The sequence below is a fragment of the Lemur catta genome, chromosome X (genome assembly GCF_020740605.2).
Source record: "Lemur catta isolate mLemCat1 chromosome X, mLemCat1.pri, whole genome shotgun sequence".
NCBI lineage: Eukaryota > Metazoa > Chordata > Mammalia > Primates > Lemuridae > Lemur > Lemur catta.
The window spans coordinates 6,995,795-7,015,767 of NC_059155.1; the positions used below are offsets into that span (position 1 = coordinate 6,995,795).

The window sequence follows — 19,973 nt, forward strand, 5'->3', positions numbered from 1 at the left end:
AAAAAAAAAGAAAGAAAGAAAGGAAAATAGAGAAAGAGCAAGAGGGAGGGAAGAAAGCAAGTACGGTCCTTGCCATAGCCAATCAGATGTTGCATCAGCTGAGATTCCATCACCACTCTCATCATCTTCACGATGGTCACGGAGACCACTACCACCATCACCACGCACAGCATCCCTCTCCCTCCAGAGCTCTCCAATTTCTGCAAAGACAGACTCTGTCCAGGCATATGGAGTAACAGGGACTGAACTGATACCACCCCCAACACACACATACTCGGAATACCCCACAAAACCAGACAACAGATATGAACCATAGGTTTTGGAGATGCTGGCTACCAGGCAGTGAGGGAGCTGGGAAACAAACGAGGTAAGCCCTGCAACTGGCCCAGCTTCCTGCCTGCAGAGTTTCCTGGTGGAGCCTGGTGGACACCCGGACTTCAGGAGATGGGTCAGAGTCCAGGCAGCTGTACTTTGCAGGGCAGAGGACCAGAGGGAAGAGCTGCAGAGGGTCCTGCCTGAGTAGCCAGCAGACCACCGATGAGCAAGTTTGTGAGAGAACTACTCGAGGTCAGGGAAAGGACCTCTCAACCCCCGAGAAAATGAAAGGTAACTCTGCCCAGCACTCAAACATAATAGGGGCTGGCGGCTGTCCACACCTGCCAGGGTGGAGAACCTCATCATTCATTCAGGAGGCATCAGCCAGGGCGCCCAGAAGGGTGTTATCTCAGTAGTGTGGGAAAATTAATCCTACACTACTAAGAGCTGTTCTGGTCCCACACAGTACATCTTCAAGACTCAAAAGTCTCTATCTGTTTCCAAGTAATTTAACAGCATCCCAAAACACAACTCATGGACATGTCTAGGAAAACAGAAGTACCCAGCAGTCAAGGAAAAAGGGGCAATGTCTCACATCCAATCAAAAACTACAGAAGCAGGAAAATGCAACCCATCATGAGGAGAGAAATTAATCACTAGAAGGTATCCAGACTGGAAAGAGACACAGCTGCCTTTATTCTGAGCAAACAGTATCATCTATGCAGAAAATCTAATGGCATCTACAAGAGAGCTACGAGACTGATTTTAGCAAGGTTGCCAGACAAAACATATTTTACAAAGAGCTGACTCCTTCCCCTAAATGCTGTATAGCCAATTGTTCCAGTACTTTTATTCACGAGGCCAATAATCCACAAAATTGCTAATGTTTCTGGGTTGCCTGTTATTATCACATGCACTAGGTTTTTTATTTTGACAGGAAACAGGCCCTGAAAAGATGTAGGAAACCAGCATTCTGCTGGGAGCACACACTTTTTGGAGGGCAAATCTTGCCTTAATTAAGTAAACAGTAAATATTTAACTCAGTAATTCTACCTCTTGGAATCTCTCTTAAGGAAATAATCATTAGGCCGGGCGCGGTGGCTCACGCCTGTAATCCTAGCACTCTGGGAGGCCGAGGTGGGTGGATCACTCGAGGTCAGGAGTTCGAGACCAGCCTGAGCAAGACCCCGTCTCTACTAAAAATAGAAATAAAAATTATCTGGACAACTAAAAATATATATACAAAAAATTAGCCGGGCATGGTGGCGCATGCCTGTAGTCCCAGCTACTCGGGAGGCTGAGGCAGTAGGATTGCTTAAGCCCAGGAGTTTGAGGTTGCTGTGAGCTAGGCTGACACCAAGGCACTCACTCTAGCCCGGGCAACAGAGCAAGACTCTGTCTCAAAAAAAAAAAAAAAAAAAGGAAATAATCATTCATACAAAGACTTAAATACCAGAATCCCACTGAATCAGTATCTGTAACAAAAAAATGGAAACAATTTAGATGTTCAACCATCACATTATAATGCATCTTTTATGCATCCATTCAATGTTTCTGAAGAATTTTTAGAAAGAGGAAAGTTCATGTTAGATTTTATTTTATTTTGAGACAGAGTCTCACTCTGTTGCCTGGGCTAGAGTGCTGTGGTGTCAGCCTAGCTCACAGCAACCTCAAACTCCTGGGCTCAAGCAATCCTCTTGCCTCAGCCTCCCGAGTAGCTGGGACTACAGGCATGCACCACCATGCCTGGCTAATTTTTTCTACATATTTTTAGTTGTTCAGCTAATTTCTTTCTATTTTTAGTAGAGATGGGGTCTTGCTCTTGCTCAGGCTGGTCTCGAATTCCTGAGCTCAAACTATCCACCCACCTCGGCCTCCCAGAGTGCTAGGATTACAGGCATGAGCCACCACGCCTGGCCTCATGTTAGATTTTAAAAATCGGGAAAAACTTTAATGCTAAACTTCATACATTCTATATTACTGTTACACATTTATTTCATAAATACAACTGTAAAACTGAGGAAATATTTCAAAATCTTGACAGTAGTTAATGCTGAATGACGTGACCCAATAGATTTTCATTTTCTTCCATTTCCTAAAGTGCCCTCAATTACCTTGTACTATTTGCATATCTGAATCGCAGAACCGCCCCTGCAACCTTAGGGGCAATGGTGAGAATACGTGGAGGTGCTGAAGCTGAAAGGAAACTAAGACTTGGAATAGCAGCTCAGTTTTATTTCCTGCCATAACAAACATTTAAGCACCAAACAAAACAAGGGCACCCTGAGCACCCAAGCGCAGATACAGGCAAACCTTAGGCCCCCACACTAAACTAGTAGGGAATCATTGCCCTAAGGAACGATGCACTTCCTAGGAGACACAAGGTCAGACCTCAGCTCCTTTTCCCAGCCTAGGCTTAGCGAGAAACAGGGGGCCCAAAGCGCTGCATGGTCTGCACCACCAGGGAAAGCTGGTCAAGAAAGTTGATGATGGAAATTCGGAGCAGGCGACAGTCTTCAGCTTTCCAGCGGCTAAGAGTGAGGAAAAAAGAAAATCAAGTTGGAGGTAGCCTCCGCCCCTCAGGCGTCCATTACACCAAACCCTCTGGAGCCCCATTATTACAGAGTGCCTAGGTAGAAACGTGCCCAGTGCACCACACCAGCCCCTTTGACCAGGGGTCCCCAGCCTTTTTGGCACCAGGGACCGGTTTCATGGAAGACAATTTTTCCACGGACGGGGGGTGGGGGCAATGGAGGGCAGTATAGCTCTCTGGCCCAGTCCCTTTAATGCTAAACTTGCAAAAATTATACATTCTATATTACTGTTACACATTTATTTCATAAATACAACTGTAAAACTGAGGAAATATTTCAAAATGTTGATAGTTGTTAATGCTGAATGACATGACCCAACAGATGTTCATTTTCACAGGCCACAGACTACCACCAGTCCATGGCCCGGGGGTTGGGAACCGTAACCTTAGACCTAACCCGGGGGTGCCTGCCCATCCCCCCCAGAGTGACCCTCCATGGAACTGGGCCCCCTCACCTGAGGCCTCCCCCCTCACTCCGGTCCCTTGTAGAACTTACACGGCCAGGATACAGCCACTCACTGTAAGATCCTTCCCAACCGCCCTTTGGTGGGGTTCCGCATCTGGAGCCAGGGACCCATGAGCAATTTCCGCCTCCAAAGGGGTCGGGAAAGGCACGCTGAGGGCGCTGGTGGAGGTTTGATAAAGGCACCATCTGATACCGACTTTGCCTGTGTCTCAGGCCTCCTTGCTCCTCTGAAGCCGTCCATCCCTGAGGCCACCTAAACCAGTCTCACCCCGAGTCCTGCTTCCACACATCCCAGGCCATCCCCTGCCTCCCCCGCTCTCGTTCCTTCCCCCGTCACCCGGCCCCGGCCACCTTTGGCCTGTAATTCGCCCCCAGTCGTCCCTGGTCCCCTTCTCTATTTCTTACCCTTTACCGACCACCCTGGTCCCCTATACCCCAGCCCCCGGTTCCCCTGCTTCCCCCACCCTGGCTCTCTTTTCTTTCTCCCTCAGCGTACCCCTCCGCCGCCACCGGCTGCCCCCAGCCCGTTCTCTGGCTGTGCCCTCGGATAGGATACAATATGTGTGGTTGGATTCCCGGCCTTCTGGCCGCAGGCACTGCGTCTCCGCCCGGACCTGGGCCGCGCGGTGCCCGCGCGACATGGGGAGCCACACCAGCCACAACTGCCGCCGTGCCCCCGCCACCGGGGTCGCCGTGGCCGTCAGCGCCGCCCGCCGCACCGCCTGCGTCAGCGTCTGCGCCCCGCATGTCTGCCGCTGCTCCGCTTCGACTCCGCCCTCTGGGCGGGCGGCGGAGAGACCGCGGCTCCCTCCAGAAGCACCGCCCCTCCCGCATGACCCCACCCACACGCGCCTGCGCAGGCCCCTGGAGAGGCTGCCAGGCGCGTGGTCAGTTCCCAACAAGTCGGCCCCGCGGAAGCCCTTCGGGATCCTGCCAGCTGCAGAGAGGCTGAGGTTCCCTCCCGAAACTCTGCCTCTTCGCGCATGACGCGATTCCAGGGCGCCTGCACAAACGGACCCCTAGTAAGGCCGCCAGGTGCCTGGTCGGTTCCCTCCAAGCCGGCCCTGCCGCCCTTGGATCCTGGGGAAACTGAGGTTTCCTCACGAGGCTCAGTCCCTTAGAGTGGGACGCAACTTGGGTTACCCAGAGCGCCAGCACAAACAGGCCCCTTGTGATTCCAACGGGCTCGTGACTGGCTCCTGCCCAGCCAGTCCTGCCACGGGCTTCCAGAGACCCCAGGGCTACTTAGGCAACCAGCGCTCCCTCACGAAGCTCCACCCCTTAGAGCGCCAGGTACCCCCAGCGCGCCTGCGCAAACCGGTCCTGCCCCGGGGTCCCTGGGGAGCTCACGTGAGGCCTTTAAGCGAGCGGTCGGGTTCGCGTCCTGTCTCTCCCCTGGGCCCAAATGGCCCCAAGAGATGTGGCACGACGTCCCTGCGGTGATTTGGCGAGGGAGGGTGGCGGGGTCGGGTAGTCCCCCCTACCCCCCAGGAATACTGCTCTGCACCCTGCTCCATTGCCCAACCGAAGGGGGCCTGACAGGGGACGGCGAACCGGTCAGATTAGCATTTTAGAGTGGGCTGTGCGGGGCCCCGTACGCAGGCGAGAAGTGACACTACCGGAGCGAAAGTGCTGGCGGTAGGGGCAGGTTCTAATAAGATACCTCAAAAGACAGAGTGCAACGCTAGTCACGAAGATGCCACTTTAGTAAATAACGGTACACATGCGGAGAAGTCCTAGAGCAATACACCAACATGTAAATACTCGTGACATTTACAATCAAAAGTTTGTAAAGTGACATGAAATTTCTGACGGTGGTTGTCGTGTTGGTTTTCTGTTTTCCTCCTTTGTAATCATAAGAAAGGATTAAATGCTAAATTATATCAGCAAATCCTGTTGAATCTCTCAGTCCACTTCACTCTCTCTCCACCGCTAGTCCCTAGTAGAAGCCACTATCTCTCCCTGAACTCCTTCAACAGCTTAACTGTACATTTTCTTCTACACTTGCCCCTTTACAGCCTATTTTCCACACAGCAGAATGAGTTTTTAATTTCTAATACAAATCACATCCCTGCTTAAAACCCTAAAATGATTTCCCTTTGCACTTGCAGTCACATCAAGACTCTTTGCTATATCTTATAAAACTCAACAAGACCTGGCTCCTAGCTCCTTCTTCACCCTGTTTCCCCACCTACTGCTCCCTCATTCCCTATCTGGGGCCTACTCTCTGCTCCCAACCAAGGGTGGCCTGCCTCTAGCCCTTTGCACTTACTCTTATTTGTAAGATTGTCCCCAAACTTTCACATGGCTAGCTTCTTGTCATTAGGATCTGGACTCCAATGTCTCCCTCCAAGAGGCCTTTGAGATCACCAGTGTAACTCAGTACCGCCAGGCACTCTTCATCACATTTGCCCATTTCAATTTGCTGCACAGTATTTCTACTAGTCTGAAATTATATTCTTGTATTGTTCATTTCTTTATTGTTGCTATTGTCTCTGGTACCTTTTCTTTTGTTCAACGCTATATCCCCAGCACTTAGGACAGTGCTGTGTATGCAGTAGGTGGTTTGTTGCTTGTTGAATGAAACAGATTACTAAGGAATTACAAAACTTTGTGACTTGTCTGGGACCCAGCAACCTGCATGTAAGATTTACTTCACAAATATGAAACAACAGACACACAGTGTTACTCACTGTAACATAATTGGTAATACAAAACTATTGGACACAACGTACATGTCCATCAGCAGGAGACTGGAAAAATAAAGGACAGTATATCCACACAGTAGTCTCATGCAGCCATAAAAAAGAATGAAATTCTCTAATGAAAAATGAAATTATTTCCAGGATATATTATTATGTGAAAGAAGCAGAGGGCAAAGGACACACACACACACACTCTCATAGACACATATGCTTATTAAAAAAAAACACAGGAATGGTAAACCAGAAACTAATTAAAATGGTCACCTACAGGGGGTTGAAATGGGTATGGGATTTCTTGGAATATGCCTTTTATGTAGTTTAGACTTTTGAACCATGTAAATATTTTACATAGTTCAAAAAATAAATTTGAAAGAGTGGCAAAATCAAATGCTATAATTGAATAAAAACAAAAGTAGGCCAGGCATGGTGGCTCATGCCTGTAATCCCAGCTACTCAGGAGGCTGAGGTGAGAGGATTGTTTGAGCCTAGGAGTTCGAGATCAGCCTGGGCAACATAGAAAGACCAATCTCTTAAAAAATGGAAAAAAAATTAGCCAAGCATGGTGGCACACATCTGTAGTCCAGCTACTCAGGAGCTGAGGCAAGAGGATCGCTTGAGCCCAGGAGTTCAAGGTTGCAGTGAGCTATGATGATAGCCCAGGAAACAGAAGTGAGACCCTGTCTCAAAACAAACAAACCAAAAAAACAAAAACCTAAATGAGCCTAACTACATACCCAATTTATAACAAAACCACACAGAGAAAATAATTCAGTGCCTTTTTAAATTTAGCTGTCTTACTCTACTTCCTTTGTGGGATATATTCTAAGGATAAAAAAAAATTGACTGACTAGGTGCAGGGGCTCACACCTGTAGTCCCAGCTACAAGGGAGGCGGAGGTGGGAGGACTGCTTGAGCCCGGGACTTCAAGACCAGCCTGGGTGATACAGTGATCATATAGTGAGACCTCATTTCAAAAATAATAATGATAATTAGCTTTACTCTTAGTATGTATGTTGTTGATAATGGTAGTGATGAGGTGAGTGTGAAGCTATTTTGGGTATACTTTAAGGTAGACTCTATCTGGTTAAACAAATGAGTAAATATATCAAAATTCTCAGTATGGAATGAGAGAAGGTGAGAAAAAAACAGTGACGTTGGACTGTAATTGGAGCTTTCAGTATGAACTCCTGAGTTCTTTAACACATTGACTGCCATGTGAGTTGTATTTAACTCAGGCTAGTTGTAGCCCCAGGGCCTTGTGAAGCAAAACCCTGCAGTTGGTTCATGAAAATCTTGTTGATGTTCTTATTACAATTCGCATTGACAATTTAATTCTAAAAACGTGGATTGCATTGCATATAACTCATGCACAGAAAACAATAAAAAATAACAAATTAGAAAGGATCATTTTGGGGTTTTTTTATTTATTTATTTACTTTGAGACAGAGTCTCCCTCTGTTGCCCAGGCTAGAGTGCCTTGGCGTCAGCCTAGCTCACGGCAACCTCAAACTCCTAGGCTCAAGCAATCCTCTTGCTTCAGCCTCCCGAGTAGCTGGGACTACAGGCATGCGCCACCATGCCCGGCTAATTTTTTCTATATATATTTTTAGTTGGCCAGATAATTTCTTTCTATTTTTTAGTAGAGACAGGGTCTCGCTCTTGCTCAGGCTGGTCTCGAACTCCTGAGCTCAAACGATCCACCCACCTCGGCCTCTCAGAGTGCTAGGATTACAGGCGTGAGCCACTGTGCCTGGCCTGGATCATTTTGTTTTAATAAAACACCATGGCCCCAGGGAGAAAAATTTTTTCTAGTGTGGCCGTCAATGTGTTAAAAAAATACATATATACACACACATATATTAATATATATTTCCCAGCTTTGTCCATTGAAAGGGTCTAGAAGCAATGACACCCCAGTAGCAATGAACACATCCTGCACCCAGATCTTGTTTTTTAAATACCATCATTTCCTACTAAAAGGAACCAGGGCTCTTTAAAGAAATGGCTGATTCTTGGGCTGGGGCAGGAAAAAATACAAGATGAGACTGAAGCATCTTGTAGTGCCAGAAAGTAAGTATGTGCTTGAAAAACAAAAGGATAGGTGCATGTCAAAGTGACACAGGAGCAAACCCAAAAGAACCAAAGCTTGAACATTTTGAGCATCCAAAAATATATTAAAACTTTTGCAAAGGGTTAGATGTGGTGGCTCATGCTTGTAATCCTAGCATTCTGGGAGCCTGAAGATCATTTGAGCTCAGGAAGTTCGAGACCAGCCTGAGCAAGAGCGTGACCCCGTCTCTACTAAAAATGGAAAAATTAGCCGGGTGTAGCATGCACTTGTAGTCCCAGCTACTTGGGAGGAGGCTAAGGCAGGAGGATCACTTGAACCCAATAGTTTGCGGTTGCAGTGAGCTGTGATGACACCACTGCACTCTAGCCTAGGGTGACAGAGTGAGACTCTGTCTTAATTAAAAAAAAAAAAGTTTTGGAAAGGAGTAATGACAGGGAGGGGGCATGAGGGAAGTTTTGGGAGTACTGGCAATATTCTATATTATGATCTGTGGGGATAGATACATAGATACATTTTCTCCCTTTAAAAATCCATTGATCTGTACACTCACAATGTATACACATTACATGATGTATGTGTGTTATAGTCCAACAGAACATTACCCCCAAATTATATTTTTGGATTCTAAGTTGTTGAATACAAAGAGTCAACAGGCCGGGCGAGGTGGTTCACACCTGTAATCCTAGCACTCTGGGAGGCCGAGGCGGGTGGATCGTTTGAGCTCAGGAGTTCAAGACCAGCCTGAGCAAGAGCGAGACCCCATCTCTACTAAAAATAGAAAGAAATTATATGGACAGCTAAATATATATATAGAAAAAATTACCCGGGCATGGTGGCGCATGCCTGTAGTCACAGGTACTCGGGAGGCTGAGGCAGGAGGATCGCTTGAGCCCAGGAGTTTGAGGTTGCTGTGAGCTAGGCTGACGCTATGGCACTCTAGCCCGGGCATCAGAGTGAGACTCTGTCTCAAAAAAAAAAAAAAAGAAAAAGAAAAGAATCAACAAGTCTGTGATACTCAAGAAATAAGAGCCAGAGAGAGTGGGTGGGTGGGTGTGTCAGTGAGTGTGTGAGCAAGTGAAAATTAAAAAAAGAGAGAGAGAGAAAAGAAATGAGAGCAGAGAGAAAGGAAAGCTCTTCATAGAGAAATGGCAATTGATAAATGTAGAGAAAAAAGAAAGCATCAGAAAATCACCATTTAGCAACCACCAATGTAATAACTAAGTTATTAACTTAATAACCGATTAAGGTGAGGATCATCACAGGATGGACAGACCATTAGATGAAAGATTGTTGGGGAACAGGATATTGACATGATCTCTAAAGAGTGCCCCAAAGTACTTGTGAATTAGGAAGGAAAAATACATCTTTACAAGGGAGAGACCTGGCAGCCACCATCTTGCATCCCTAACAGTGGGACAGCCTGACCCTGAGTGGCTCCTAATGTAGGCAGGGGAGGAGAGGACACAGCATCGACCGCCCTGGATGCTTCCAAAAATTTTGTTGCCTGATTGCCTGTGGAGAAGGGCAAGTTAGGAGAGGCAAAGATGGCTTCCTACTTCTTGTCATTACAAGCCTGGCCGAGTGGTACTGCCATTCACTGAGATGGGCCACAGAGAACAAGTGCATGCTGAGGGGCTGGCTAGTTCTGTATGTGAATGTCAAGAGGGAAACGACAGTTTCTTCCAGTCTCAGAGTTGCCAGCACTTGGGACATGGTGTGCATTCAGTGATGAATGGAGTGTCCACAGGAAAGTCAGGAGCTGTATAGAAGTCCGACCCTAGAGAGGGCTGGAGCTCAGAAGAGAGGGCTGGGGTGAGACACAGATGTAGGAGTAATGCCCAGAAATGCACGCGAAGGTGGATGGGCTCCCTGGAGGATGATACAGAGAGAGAGGAGCAGGGGTTGGGGTCCAGGCAAAGAGCCTGGGGCCTCCCAACATTGAGAGGTGGTGTGTGTGTGTGTGTGTGTGTGTGTGTGTGAGAGAGAGAGAGAGAGAGAGAGAGAGAGAGAGAGAGAGAGAGAGAGAGAGAGAGAGAGAGAGGGAGAGAGGGAGAGAGGGAGAGAAAGAGAGAGAACCAGCAAAGGAGCCTGCCAAGGAGCACGTGGTGTAAACAGCAGGAGAGAGAGGGTGAAAGAGGGTGAGGCATGAGCACTGCCAGAGCTGTTCCGTGGGGCCCCAGAGGTGAGCACAGATGAGGGCAAGTCGGCTGGGCCCTGGAGATGCTGTCAGGTGTGTGTCACTCTCTCGCAGGCTTCTCAGGGCCCAGAGGCTCAAGGCTGGCCACAGCTGCTGCGTCTACTCCCAGGCAGAGCTACTGGAGCTGGAAGGCACCAGCAAAGTGTGGGCGCAGCGAATCCATTGCCTAGGCACCTCCCTCATTGAGCTTCAACCCAAAGCAAGTGCTGCTCTTCTTTGAGTCTGCCCTTCCTCCCATGGGCCCTTGGGGAATGGCACCACAAGCACCTCATCCCAGCTGCCAGACCACTTCTGTCTAAAGAGAGGCCATTTCAGTGGGGCCCTTCACTCATGCTGTTGTCTCCTAGTGTCATTATGATCATACCACGTCCGTGGGGGTCAGAGACTGTCCTGAGGCTCCTCCCCAAGGGGCAGGTGGTGGGTGTCAGGGCCCTTCACTGGGCAAGGGGCAGCAGGTGAATTGGCACAGAGGGGCATGGTGCCCGCAGTTAACATGCCCGAGCCCGTTTACGGATCTCACCGTGCAGGGACCCCAGCCTCCTCTCGTGATGCCCCCACCGCTTCCCATTTCTCATCTCTGCAGCATTTCCTCCCTCTCTTCTCTTCCCTCCCCCGGCCTGCCGCTCCCTGCTCTGCCACAGCTCCTCATGGCTTACCACCACCAATGACATCAGTAACAAACACTGTCTCTCCACACCGCTGCAGGAACAAGCTTCTGGAATGAGGGGTCCCCAGTCACTATCACTGCCTCCTTATCTTCCCTCACTCCCCAGCCTACCATACAGTGGCTTCCTCCCCACCCAACATTGCCAGTGACCCAGCACTAACTCCTACCCCCGCTTCACCTCTTGGCAGTACTGGACAACCTTTTTCTGGAAGTGCATCCTTGGCTCTCCCTGTGGTCTTGTTTCTGGGAAACACTTCTCAGCCTCCTTCGCCAGTCCCTCCACCTCTGTCTCATCTCTAGCTGGTGGAGTCCCTCAAGGCTCAGTTCTCTCCCTTCTTTTCATGCCACATACTCTCTGGGAAGCCACCTCATCTGTCCTCACAGCTTCTAGGACTTCCTGTCCATAGGGAACTCCTAAACATCATCAAAGGCTGCAGAGCAGCATAGTTACCAGGGCTTGGGAATTGGACCAGGCCTGAGTTCAAGTCCTGGATCCTCCACTTCCCAGCAGATGGCAGTTGGGCAAAGTTGAAAAATGAGCTAACGGCTCTGCATAGAAAGGGCTTAGGACAATCCCTCGTCTACAGGCAGCCACTCTCCACGGCTTGCCAACCGCACTGAGTGCATCAGGAGAGCTGTCTCTCTTTGGCTGAGGGGAGTCTCTGAACCACTTGGCCTCCAGCCGCTGTCACCCTCCAGCTGGGAGGTGCTGGCACAAGGGACTTAATAACCATCTCTAGGACCTGTCTCTTTGCCTGTAAAATGGGAATAATGAGTCCTTGTTGGAGGTTTAAACATCCTTGAAAACATTCAGCACAGGGCCTGGCCCAGTGCAAGCCTCAAAAGATGCTTCCCCTTGTCTGAGCTCGCTGCCTCCAGCTCTTCCTCATTCCCTACCTCCAGGGTGGTCCTGATCTTTCTGACACATGCATGTCCCCTGCAGTGGACAGTTGCTGTTTGTGGACACCATTGAGCCCTCCCCCGGAACGTTGCCATCCCTTGTGCAGCCCACGTGTGTCCAGGGAAGTGGTCCCCATGCTAGCTCCATGGAGCCAGCCCTGATGGGGAATTAACAAGCACCCCCCTCATGCCAGCCAAAATGACTGTACACACAAGCCAGTCTGACCAATGAGATGACAGTGTTTATTTGCTGGGGTCATCTGAGACAGAAGCTACACTACAGGGAGAGAAGGTGCTCCTCTGGCAGTGAACGAGGGATTCCGTGGAAGCTGCAGATACTGGAGAATGCAGAGGCAGGCAGGAAGAAACTGGGTATCTGTTGAAATCGTTCATCTGCTGCCGATACTGCTGGACTTTTCAGTTTCATAAGCCAATAAATTTCCTTTACTGATTAAAGCAATTTCCTTTATAGTTAAACCAATTATTAGAAACCAAAAGCGGCCTAGCTAATATAGTTCCTTTTGGATAGAAATCAGTCTCACATTCACCTTTAGTGTTACGTAAGTTTTCAAAATAAATTTCCTGATTCAACATAAACGAGAGCATTGGTAAGTTTATCGTCTGAGCTGCCAGACCACACGTGCTCCTAATCCGGTCTCTGCTGGGTAATAATATCCTCAGCTCTCGGGGAAGACCAGGGGATTTTGTCTGCTCTTCAAAGCCTTCACCCATTGGGCCTCTGTCCATCTTTGCAGCTCAGGGACCCAGTGTTCACCCCCCAAGGCCCAGGCAGGAAGGCCTCGGGCAGGGAAGGCAGGTGCAGCTCTGACCACACTGACAGCAGCTCCCTTGGTGAGGGTGGAGGAGCTGGAGCGGCGTCCTCCTGCACATGGCTTCCTTCCAGCCTCTGCTGTCCCTAGGGGCCCTCCTCCGAGAAGCAGGTGCTTAGATGATCTCTAGTGCTCATGCAGGGCAGGGTGAAGGAGGAACCAGTGCCACCCAGCCCATGCTTCTGCCACCTCCCTGGCACCCCAAGGTTTCCTCTCAGGCAACGAGGGGGTGCACAAAGTGAAAGCCCCTGTATATAGGTGGCAGGGGAAGCGTCCATCTTCCATGCTGTGGGTGAGCGCCGGGTGTGGAGGCCCAGGCCCAGTCCTCTAGCTCTGACACTGCCTTGCTGAGTCACCCATCAGCCCTAATGGGTGAGAGCCACTCACTTTCAAGAGGAGACAGGCAGACAGGGTGCACCAGAGAAGAGCTCTGTCACCAAGGGCCAGGACACCTCATCTCCGGGCCATGCTTGGCTATTGCTTCACTTTTGGCTTCAGTTTGTTTACTGAACACAAGGGGGAGAATCATTGCAGAAACTCCCCATCTTGGGTTGGGGTAAGGATGAAGGACATTGACTCAGGTCAGAGGAGTGGCCCTCACTGTATAGTCAATGCTTGGGGACCAAAGTGGCACAGGGACTTGCCTGAAGTCACATCGCAGAGCTAGGACGACTTTCTGACTCCTTAGTCCCCGACCTGCATTTCCATTTGTCCAATGCACGCTGGCTGCAGCAGCTGAGGAGGCCCAGGGCTGGCTGTCACTTGGCCTCCTGCAGAGGTTAGCTGAGGGCTATGCTAGACCGCCAGAGGTCAGGTGACAGCTGCTTCCCCTCTCAGGCTTGGGAGGGAGTCACTTGTGGGTTTATTCTTGGTGGGCTAAATGCGAAATGCTAAAGCCCATCCCTCCAAACAGCCTTCTAAGCAGCCCCTTTTTCCTCCTCACCCTGAGGTACTTCTAGAAGCTGGCTGGACTCAGATGCTGGCTCCCCGCTTCATTGCTAGGTGCCTCCACTGTGCTGTCTCATCTCTTCTGTGGGTGTGGGAGCGAACCCAGGTCAAGTGATTTGAGTGGTGCCTAGCAGGTAGCAAGAGCTGGATACATGCCAGCTATTATTATTATTATTACCAGCCAAACTGCAACATGAGAACACATTAAAGCAACATGCAGCTGCGGCCTGGCCTTGGGCTCCTCCACATACTCCAAGAATGCTACTTGGAGAACCCCTTCTCCATAGCCTCAGTCACTTCCGGGTGCAGAAAGCGGCTAGCCAAGCGTTCGATGTCATCCAGCGTCAGGCGGCTCAGGGACCTCTCGTAATCCTGAGGAGAGAAGGCCAGGAAGATTCAGGGGTGCCAGTGGGGGGCGGTACACTGTAACAGAGGCAGGGGCTGGGAGCAGCTGGGACTGGAGTGGATGTCCAGGGTTGCCCTTCTCACCCTCTGCAGTTGTTCCAGGACCCTGCTGGCATCTGCTGCACTGAAGTGGCGCGCCAAGACTTTAGAGATCAGCTGCCAGACATACGGGGGTGGGGAGTCGGCCAGTCTCCGGGCAGTGCCTTCTTCCAGTAACACCTTCTCCAGAGGTTTGACCACTAGGTTGAGCTTGGAATTGGGCCCGATGCTATAATCTGACAGTCGTTTCCCATCTGCCAAAGAGAGACAGATGGGTTCCTTACCCACAGCTGCGGGGGTGGCCCAGGAAGTGATGCCTCCTCAGGCAGCCAGAGCACAGCGCTGCAGCATCTGGCTGTGGCGGATTCAGCCACCTCTCCTAGGATCGAGTGGGCCCTGGCACCAGGAGCCAGCACCCCAACCCATCACACTGCCGCCTGAGTTCGGCCTGCACACCCCGGCCCTCGACTTCCTGCAGGGCTCCCTGGGATTCTCCTCTCCCTGGTTACCTGCCAGGGCCTTGCCCTTGAACAGCAGCCGTTGCTGGCGCACGGGGACGTTCAGCTTCTCAGAGACCAGCTGCTTCAGCGTGGACACGAACTCGTCCTCCCGCACCTGACCAGGCCAAGGGGGGGAGGCAGGGGTTGAGCCCGCGGCCCCGGGGCGGCGAAACCCTCGCTTCCCCTCCTATGGGCAGCTTTCCCGGCCTCCGGCTGGCCAGCCCGCCCCGTCCCCGCCCTCAACCCCTGCTCGTTCCTATGCCGGGAGCGGGTGAGTGAGCGAGCCGTGCACGGTGGCTCGGGCTTGGGGACCCTACCTGCAGGCTGCACTCGCGGCCCTGGAGCGCCTTCACCGTCAGCTGCATGGCGGCCGCGGCGGCGTCCACAAGGGCGGGCGCGCACCCCTTCCGCCCCCCGCCGCGCGCCGCCGCCCCGAGCGCGCGCCCGGCCCCGCCCCGCGGCCCCGCCCCCGGGCCGCGCCCCAGGAGGAGGAGTCCCTTTGGGGTCCCGCCTAGCCGACGCGCAGGGACCGCCCAGCTAACGGATCCCCAGCCCAGGCCACGGTGCGGAGAAGTGGCCAGTCCAGGTTGCCGGGACAGAGAGGAGGAACGAGTTGCACCAAGTTTGCTTCATCTGGGAGCTGGGGCATGGGAGAAGGAAGAACCGGAAAGTACGCTAGCCCCCGCGGACTGCCTGGCCCGCCCTAAGTTCCCAGCCCACTGGTGGAGCAGGTCAACACAAACCCTGATTCTGTCTCTCAGTGCGTCTGCCAGTAGCCCAGCCCTGCCAAGGTTGCCCCACTGCCTGATGGCTTCTGCCACCTCCTTTCCAGTCTGGCTGCAAAAAACCCAACTGAGCTTGGAAGCAGACAGCGGAGCCAGGCTTCTGCCTTCATCCTCCTACTGCTCATTCTAGAACAGAGAGGCCCACCTCTTACAGGGAGGGGATGCATGGGGAGGAAGGCTGATAGAGAAAGCCTTTGCAGGGGTCACCGTGCCACCCAAACCGCTCCTCCAGCCTGGCCCACACCTACCCAGGCACACTCTTCCTACCCCTACTCCCAGGCCCTAGAGGGCAAAGATTGGAAGGGACCCAAGCTTGCTTCTCTCTTTTATTGAAATATATTTTCTGGGCAGTGCCCACCTACCTAAATCAGCATGGCCTCTTTGGCACTGAAAGCTGGAGAATAAAAAATCAGTAAAAAAAATAAGCCTGGATTTTTCTGAGTGCATAGTGCATGAGAACTAAAGGCCTTTGGTACACAAGAACTGTGGGGACAGTGTGAGGGCTGGGGGATGATGAAAGCTTGACCCAGAGGCCTCAAGGAACTGGGAACAGGCTACTATAGATGAAGTGGCCAATGACCAAGGCCAGCATCTCCGAGGTGCCACTCAGTGCCACAATGAAGGGGGCCTGGGAGGCATAGTCAGCTTGAAGGCGGCGGAGGGACAGCTGCAGCATGGCCAAGGCCAGCAGACTGTTTTGCACCCCTACCTCGATGCTTACTGTCCTCCGCTGAGCCACTGGCAGTTTCAGGCACGTAGCCAGGCAGTGGCCCACCAAAAGGCCAACTAAGGGCACTGTGAGGCCCACCAGTACGATGGGTAGCCTGACGCCTGCCAAGATGAAGACCCCCATGCGGTAGGCCAGGAAGAGGCCACCCAGGACGAGCACAAAGCTGAAGGGCTTGATGACCTGCAACAGCAGCTGGGAGAACTTGGGGAGCTTGGACTTGATCACAACACCCGCTGCTATGGGGATGGCGATGAACAGCAGAGTCCCCAGGATCTTGGAGATGGGCACATGGAGTGTTTCATGGATGCTGAGCAGGCGGCTGTAGATGGCCGAGGACAGTGGCAGGAAACCGGTGGCAGCCACTGTTGAGATGAAAGTCATGGAGATGGCCAGGGTGACATCCCCTCCAAGAAGGAGGCTGAAGAGGTAGCTCCCCCCGCCACCAGGTGACGAGCAGGTGATGATGAGGCCCAGAGCCAAGGCCTTGGGCAGCATGAAGACCTTGGCCATCAGGAAAGCATAGAAGGGCATGACCAGAAACTGGCCAAGGAGGCCCAGCAGCATGGGCTGGGGGCTCTGCACAAGCCCCTTCAGAACCTCAAGTTCCACTTTGCACCCAAATGAACACTTGTTAACAAACATAAGAGGCAGGAGCAGGTATAGTATTGGGTTCTCCGAGAAGTGGGCCAGGTTGGTGCTGAGGGTGGCAGGAGTGTCTTCAGCAGGTGACACCTTGATGCAGAAATCTCTCCGCTCCTCGATCAGCATGGGCGGGGCCTCATGGGGGTCCATGAGCTGGATGTGGAGTGGGGCCAGCCCAGCCAGACCTGAGTGGATGCTAACCACAAAGCCACCCCCTCCGCCCCAGCTTATGGCACTCACATTCTTGATGGTCAGCACCTCTGTGTCCAGGGATGTGACCCTCAGTGTGGGGCCGGGCCCTGTCCCATTGGCCTGGCCCGGGTACTGGCTCGAGATCACGATGATGCCCTCACTCTCCTCAGGAAACTCAAACTCCATCACAGAACCATCCCCAATGCTCAAGTAGCAGCCTCCTGTCAGTGGCACAGTGTGGCCCAGAGCTGTGCTGAGGTTAGCACTGGCTGTCCCTTGGGCCCCCCATGGCAGGCTGATGAGCAGCAGGGCAGCTCCGAGCATGCCTAGGGGGCCTGTGCAAGCATCCCCCCTTCCCAGGCCAGGCCACTGCTGGGAACAGCCCCTGCCCCTCCTTAACACCATGACTCTTCCCGAAGGATGGATGGTGTGCCCAGGCTTTGTGCGACTTAGGAGAGCACCCCCACTAGTGCTGTTGGGCTGTCCAGGGAAGGGTCCATGGGTGGGTCCTTGTCCTGTGCTGTCTTCCTTGATGGCAGAGCTCTCCCTGAGGACATAGGGGACACAGAGACACTGGTGAGGGCAAGTAGTGGTGAGCCCAGGAGCACAGGGATCTGGAAGCCCACTGCTAAAAGACTTAGCAAGGCCCCTTACCCCAAGCTTGGGAATGGAGAGGCAATGCCTAGTGCTGGCCCTTGAGTGCCATTTGGCTGTCTTCTCCCCCCACACAGCCACCTCAAGCTTCCTATCCCTCATCCAGAGGGGCCACCTACAGATAGAAGTTCCCATTCAGCCTGCTTATACTTGCTGATTTCCCTGGGCTTGCCCACCTCACAGAAATGTCCTGATACCAAGGGATTCAGGAGATCCGTCCCCAGTCTTGTCACCACTAGCCTATTCCCCACTGGCATCGAGTTGGAGCTACAGTAAGGCTGCAGCAATACCACAGCGGGGATGAAATCTTCCAGAGGCTTCCCAGGGATGACCAGGAGACCAGATGGATAAAAGCACAAATGGTGCTGATGGTTAACTTTGGCTTGGGCCAGATCTGGGAGGCCTTCAGAGAGTAGGTTAGGGGGTTGAGTGTCATTTGCCAGGCACAAAGTTGCTGGCAAAGTGGTGTGGGCAGTGGGTGATCACTAGTCCCAAGGCCCAAGGGGCTGATGTCTGCCACCAACACAGAGTTGGGAACAGTGCTGTTGTGTCTACTTGGACTGCCCTACCTGTCCTATAGTGATGAGATGCGGGTCCTAGTGGGAAGAAGGCACCCCCTCCCCAGGGAAGTTGCCAAAAGGGGCAGCAGGAGTGAGTCAAATAGAGCCACATGTCCACTGAGGGCTTCTCCTCCTTCTGCCAGAGCTCCCCCCTTCTCTAGAAGTCTCAGAATTTGAGCTCCTAGAGCTGCTGTATCACATCTGAGAGCCTCTGCTTGGACTCCAGGAGCTTTTCCCCATGCCCACCTGTGCCCCTACCAGAGCCCCAAACTCCCAGTAGGACTATGAGTGTTTCTAGGGGATTGCAGTGCCTCAGGGCGAAAGGAGGAGGTTTGCCTGCCCCCATTTCTCAATTTTGGCAGCCACCAGCCTAGTATCACATCATCTGCTAGAACTGGGGCAACCAGGATGTGGACACAGCAGTTTTCCATCACTACTGGCAGTTGCCTCACACCCTGTAGTGTCCCAGTCCTGGAAGAGGGCCTGCCTCTCTAGAGCCTATCGGTATTTGGCCCTGGCCTCCCCTCATCTGAGACTGGGGAGACGGGGAAGTGGCGCGCAGAGGGCAGGGTAAGCAAAATGCCCATCCCTGGGAAAGTCTCCCCCACCCCCACCCCAGGACGACATGGCCTCTGCTGGCTTGGAGCTTGAGTCACTTACCCTGGAGGCCTTGGCCCAGCCTTGTGTCTTATGACTGAAGAGGGAGGCAGGAAAACCAGAGTGGAGTAGGAGAGGCAAAGTGGAGGGAAAAAGATGAAGCACCAGGACTGAAGCCACTGGGGTAGTGTGAAACAGTCAGCAGGGAAAGGCTGAGGGCCATCTACCTCATGCCCATCTTTTCAGTAGGGTTGGTGGCTTAGAGTCCCTGCAATAAGGGTTTAGCCCAGATTCCACACCATTTCTGCTTCAGGGGTCAGAAGAGTTTGAGCAGATGCACACCAAGGCAGGGAAGGGAATCCATGCCCAGATGCTTTTTCCACACCGGCCGAGTGTTCGGGGCTCCTCCCTACCTGGGAGTCTGGAGGTTGACGGAGGGGTCACAAGCAGAGCTCGGGCCGAACCCGGGAGGGAAGGAAGGAAAGGCGCGCCGCCGCCTCACAGGCGGCAGGCCGGCGACCCGCTCGGGCGGTCTCAGGGTCGGCGGAGGGTGGGCCCTTACGCCACTCTTGGGTCCCGCAGCCACGCCAGGCCTCGCGAATGCACAGCGGTGGCAGCCCTTCCCTGCCGGGCCCACCGAGCCCAGGCGCCCGAGTGGGCGATCGCGGAGCCGGGCCGGGGCCAGAAACTGCCTCCTGCCCGTCCCTTCCCGGCCAGCGGCTCCCACCTGCCACCGCAGCCCCTGAGCTGGGCGCCAGCGCCTGCCCGGCCGGCAGACGCCAGCCAGCTCTGCCTGCTGGGGCCATGCCCCGCCCGCTGAAGCCCCGCCCCTCCCCGCCCCGCCTAAGCCCCGCCCCGCGCCGCGCCTCAGGACCCCGCCCTCCCACGGCGGCCTCCTGACCTCTGGCGGCGGCGCTGGGTTCCCACCGGATGTGACGTTCTGGGAGCGACGAGCTGGCGCAGGCGCGCGGCGCTGGCTGCTTTCTGGGTCGCTGCTGATTGGCGTCGGGCGCTCACTTGTCCGGCCCTGCGCTGCGGATCTGAACCATCTGTCATCGTCGCCAGGGCGACCCGCTCCGGGAAGGGACCCTAGCCATTCCCGATTACGCTGCGACCTCTGGGGTAGTGGGACACAGAGTTGGGTGTTAGCAGGGCTGGGACGCCCATGGGCTGCTGC

At 52.9% G+C, this 19,973-nt stretch overlaps 3 protein-coding genes across 4 annotated transcripts; all 3 read right to left on the bottom strand.

Moving 5' to 3' along the window:
* Positions 1–2,529: 2,529 nt before the first annotated feature.
* LAGE3 (L antigen family member 3) lies at positions 2,530–4,124 on the bottom strand. The gene is made up of 3 exons (XM_045538255.1): positions 3,871–4,124; positions 3,405–3,533; positions 2,530–2,846 (listed from the first exon to the last, which is right to left on the bottom strand). Exons 1-3 carry the CDS (start codon positions 4,119–4,121, stop codon positions 2,732–2,734), a joined length of 495 nt encoding a protein of 164 aa, XP_045394211.1. The 5' UTR covers positions 4,122–4,124; the 3' UTR covers positions 2,530–2,731.
* Positions 4,125–12,136: 8,012 nt separating this feature from the next.
* UBL4A (ubiquitin like 4A) lies at positions 12,137–15,074 on the bottom strand. Its single transcript, XM_045538256.1, has 4 exons — positions 14,954–15,074; positions 14,646–14,751; positions 14,182–14,390; positions 12,137–14,064 (listed from the first exon to the last, which is right to left on the bottom strand). Exons 1-4 carry the CDS (start codon positions 14,999–15,001, stop codon positions 13,954–13,956), a joined length of 474 nt encoding a protein of 157 aa, XP_045394212.1. The 5' UTR covers positions 15,002–15,074; the 3' UTR covers positions 12,137–13,953.
* A 660-nt stretch (positions 15,075–15,734) lies between these two features.
* Positions 15,735–19,598, bottom strand: SLC10A3 (solute carrier family 10 member 3). 2 transcript variants are annotated; one of them, XM_045538244.1, is made up of 2 exons: positions 19,210–19,598; positions 15,735–17,532 (listed from the first exon to the last, which is right to left on the bottom strand). In XM_045538244.1, the coding sequence occupies exon 2, from the start codon at positions 17,388–17,390 to the stop codon at positions 15,957–15,959; it is 1,434 nt and encodes a 477-aa protein (XP_045394200.1). In that variant the 5' UTR covers positions 17,391–17,532; positions 19,210–19,598; the 3' UTR covers positions 15,735–15,956. The 2 variants fall into 2 exon arrangements, with proteins under 2 accessions (XP_045394200.1, XP_045394201.1); XM_045538245.1 differs by having other exon boundaries at positions 18,860–19,598.
* Between the last annotated feature and the right edge of the window lie 375 nt (positions 19,599–19,973).

Excerpts from the sequence above, each read along its gene's own strand:
- UBL4A (XM_045538256.1), bottom strand. The coding sequence starts at position 15,001 with ATGCAGCTGACGGTGAAGGCGCTCCAGGGCCGCGAGTGCAGCCTGCAG. Across the intron at positions 14,752-14,953 it reads GCCGCGAGTGCAGCCTGCAG|GTGCGGGAGGACGAGTTCGT; the intron begins GTAGGGTCCCCA and ends TGGCCTGGTCAG. Across the intron at positions 14,065-14,181 it reads TCCTGGAACAACTGCAGAGG|GATTACGAGAGGTCCCTGAG; the intron begins GTGAGAAGGGCA and ends TTCTCTCCTCAG.
- LAGE3 (XM_045538255.1), bottom strand. The coding sequence starts at position 4,121 with ATGCGGGGCGCAGACGCTGACGCAGGCGGTGCGGCGGGCGGCGCTGAC. Across the intron at positions 3,534-3,870 it reads CAGCCGGTGGCGGCGGAGGG|CGCCCTCAGCGTGCCTTTCC; the intron begins GTACGCTGAGGG and ends AACCTCCACCAG. Across the intron at positions 2,847-3,404 it reads AGTGGCTGTATCCTGGCCGT|CCGCTGGAAAGCTGAAGACT; the intron begins GTAAGTTCTACA and ends CCTCACTCTTAG.
- SLC10A3 (XM_045538244.1), bottom strand. The coding sequence starts at position 17,390 with ATGGTGTTAAGGAGGGGCAGGGGCTGTTCCCAGCAGTGGCCTGGCCTG.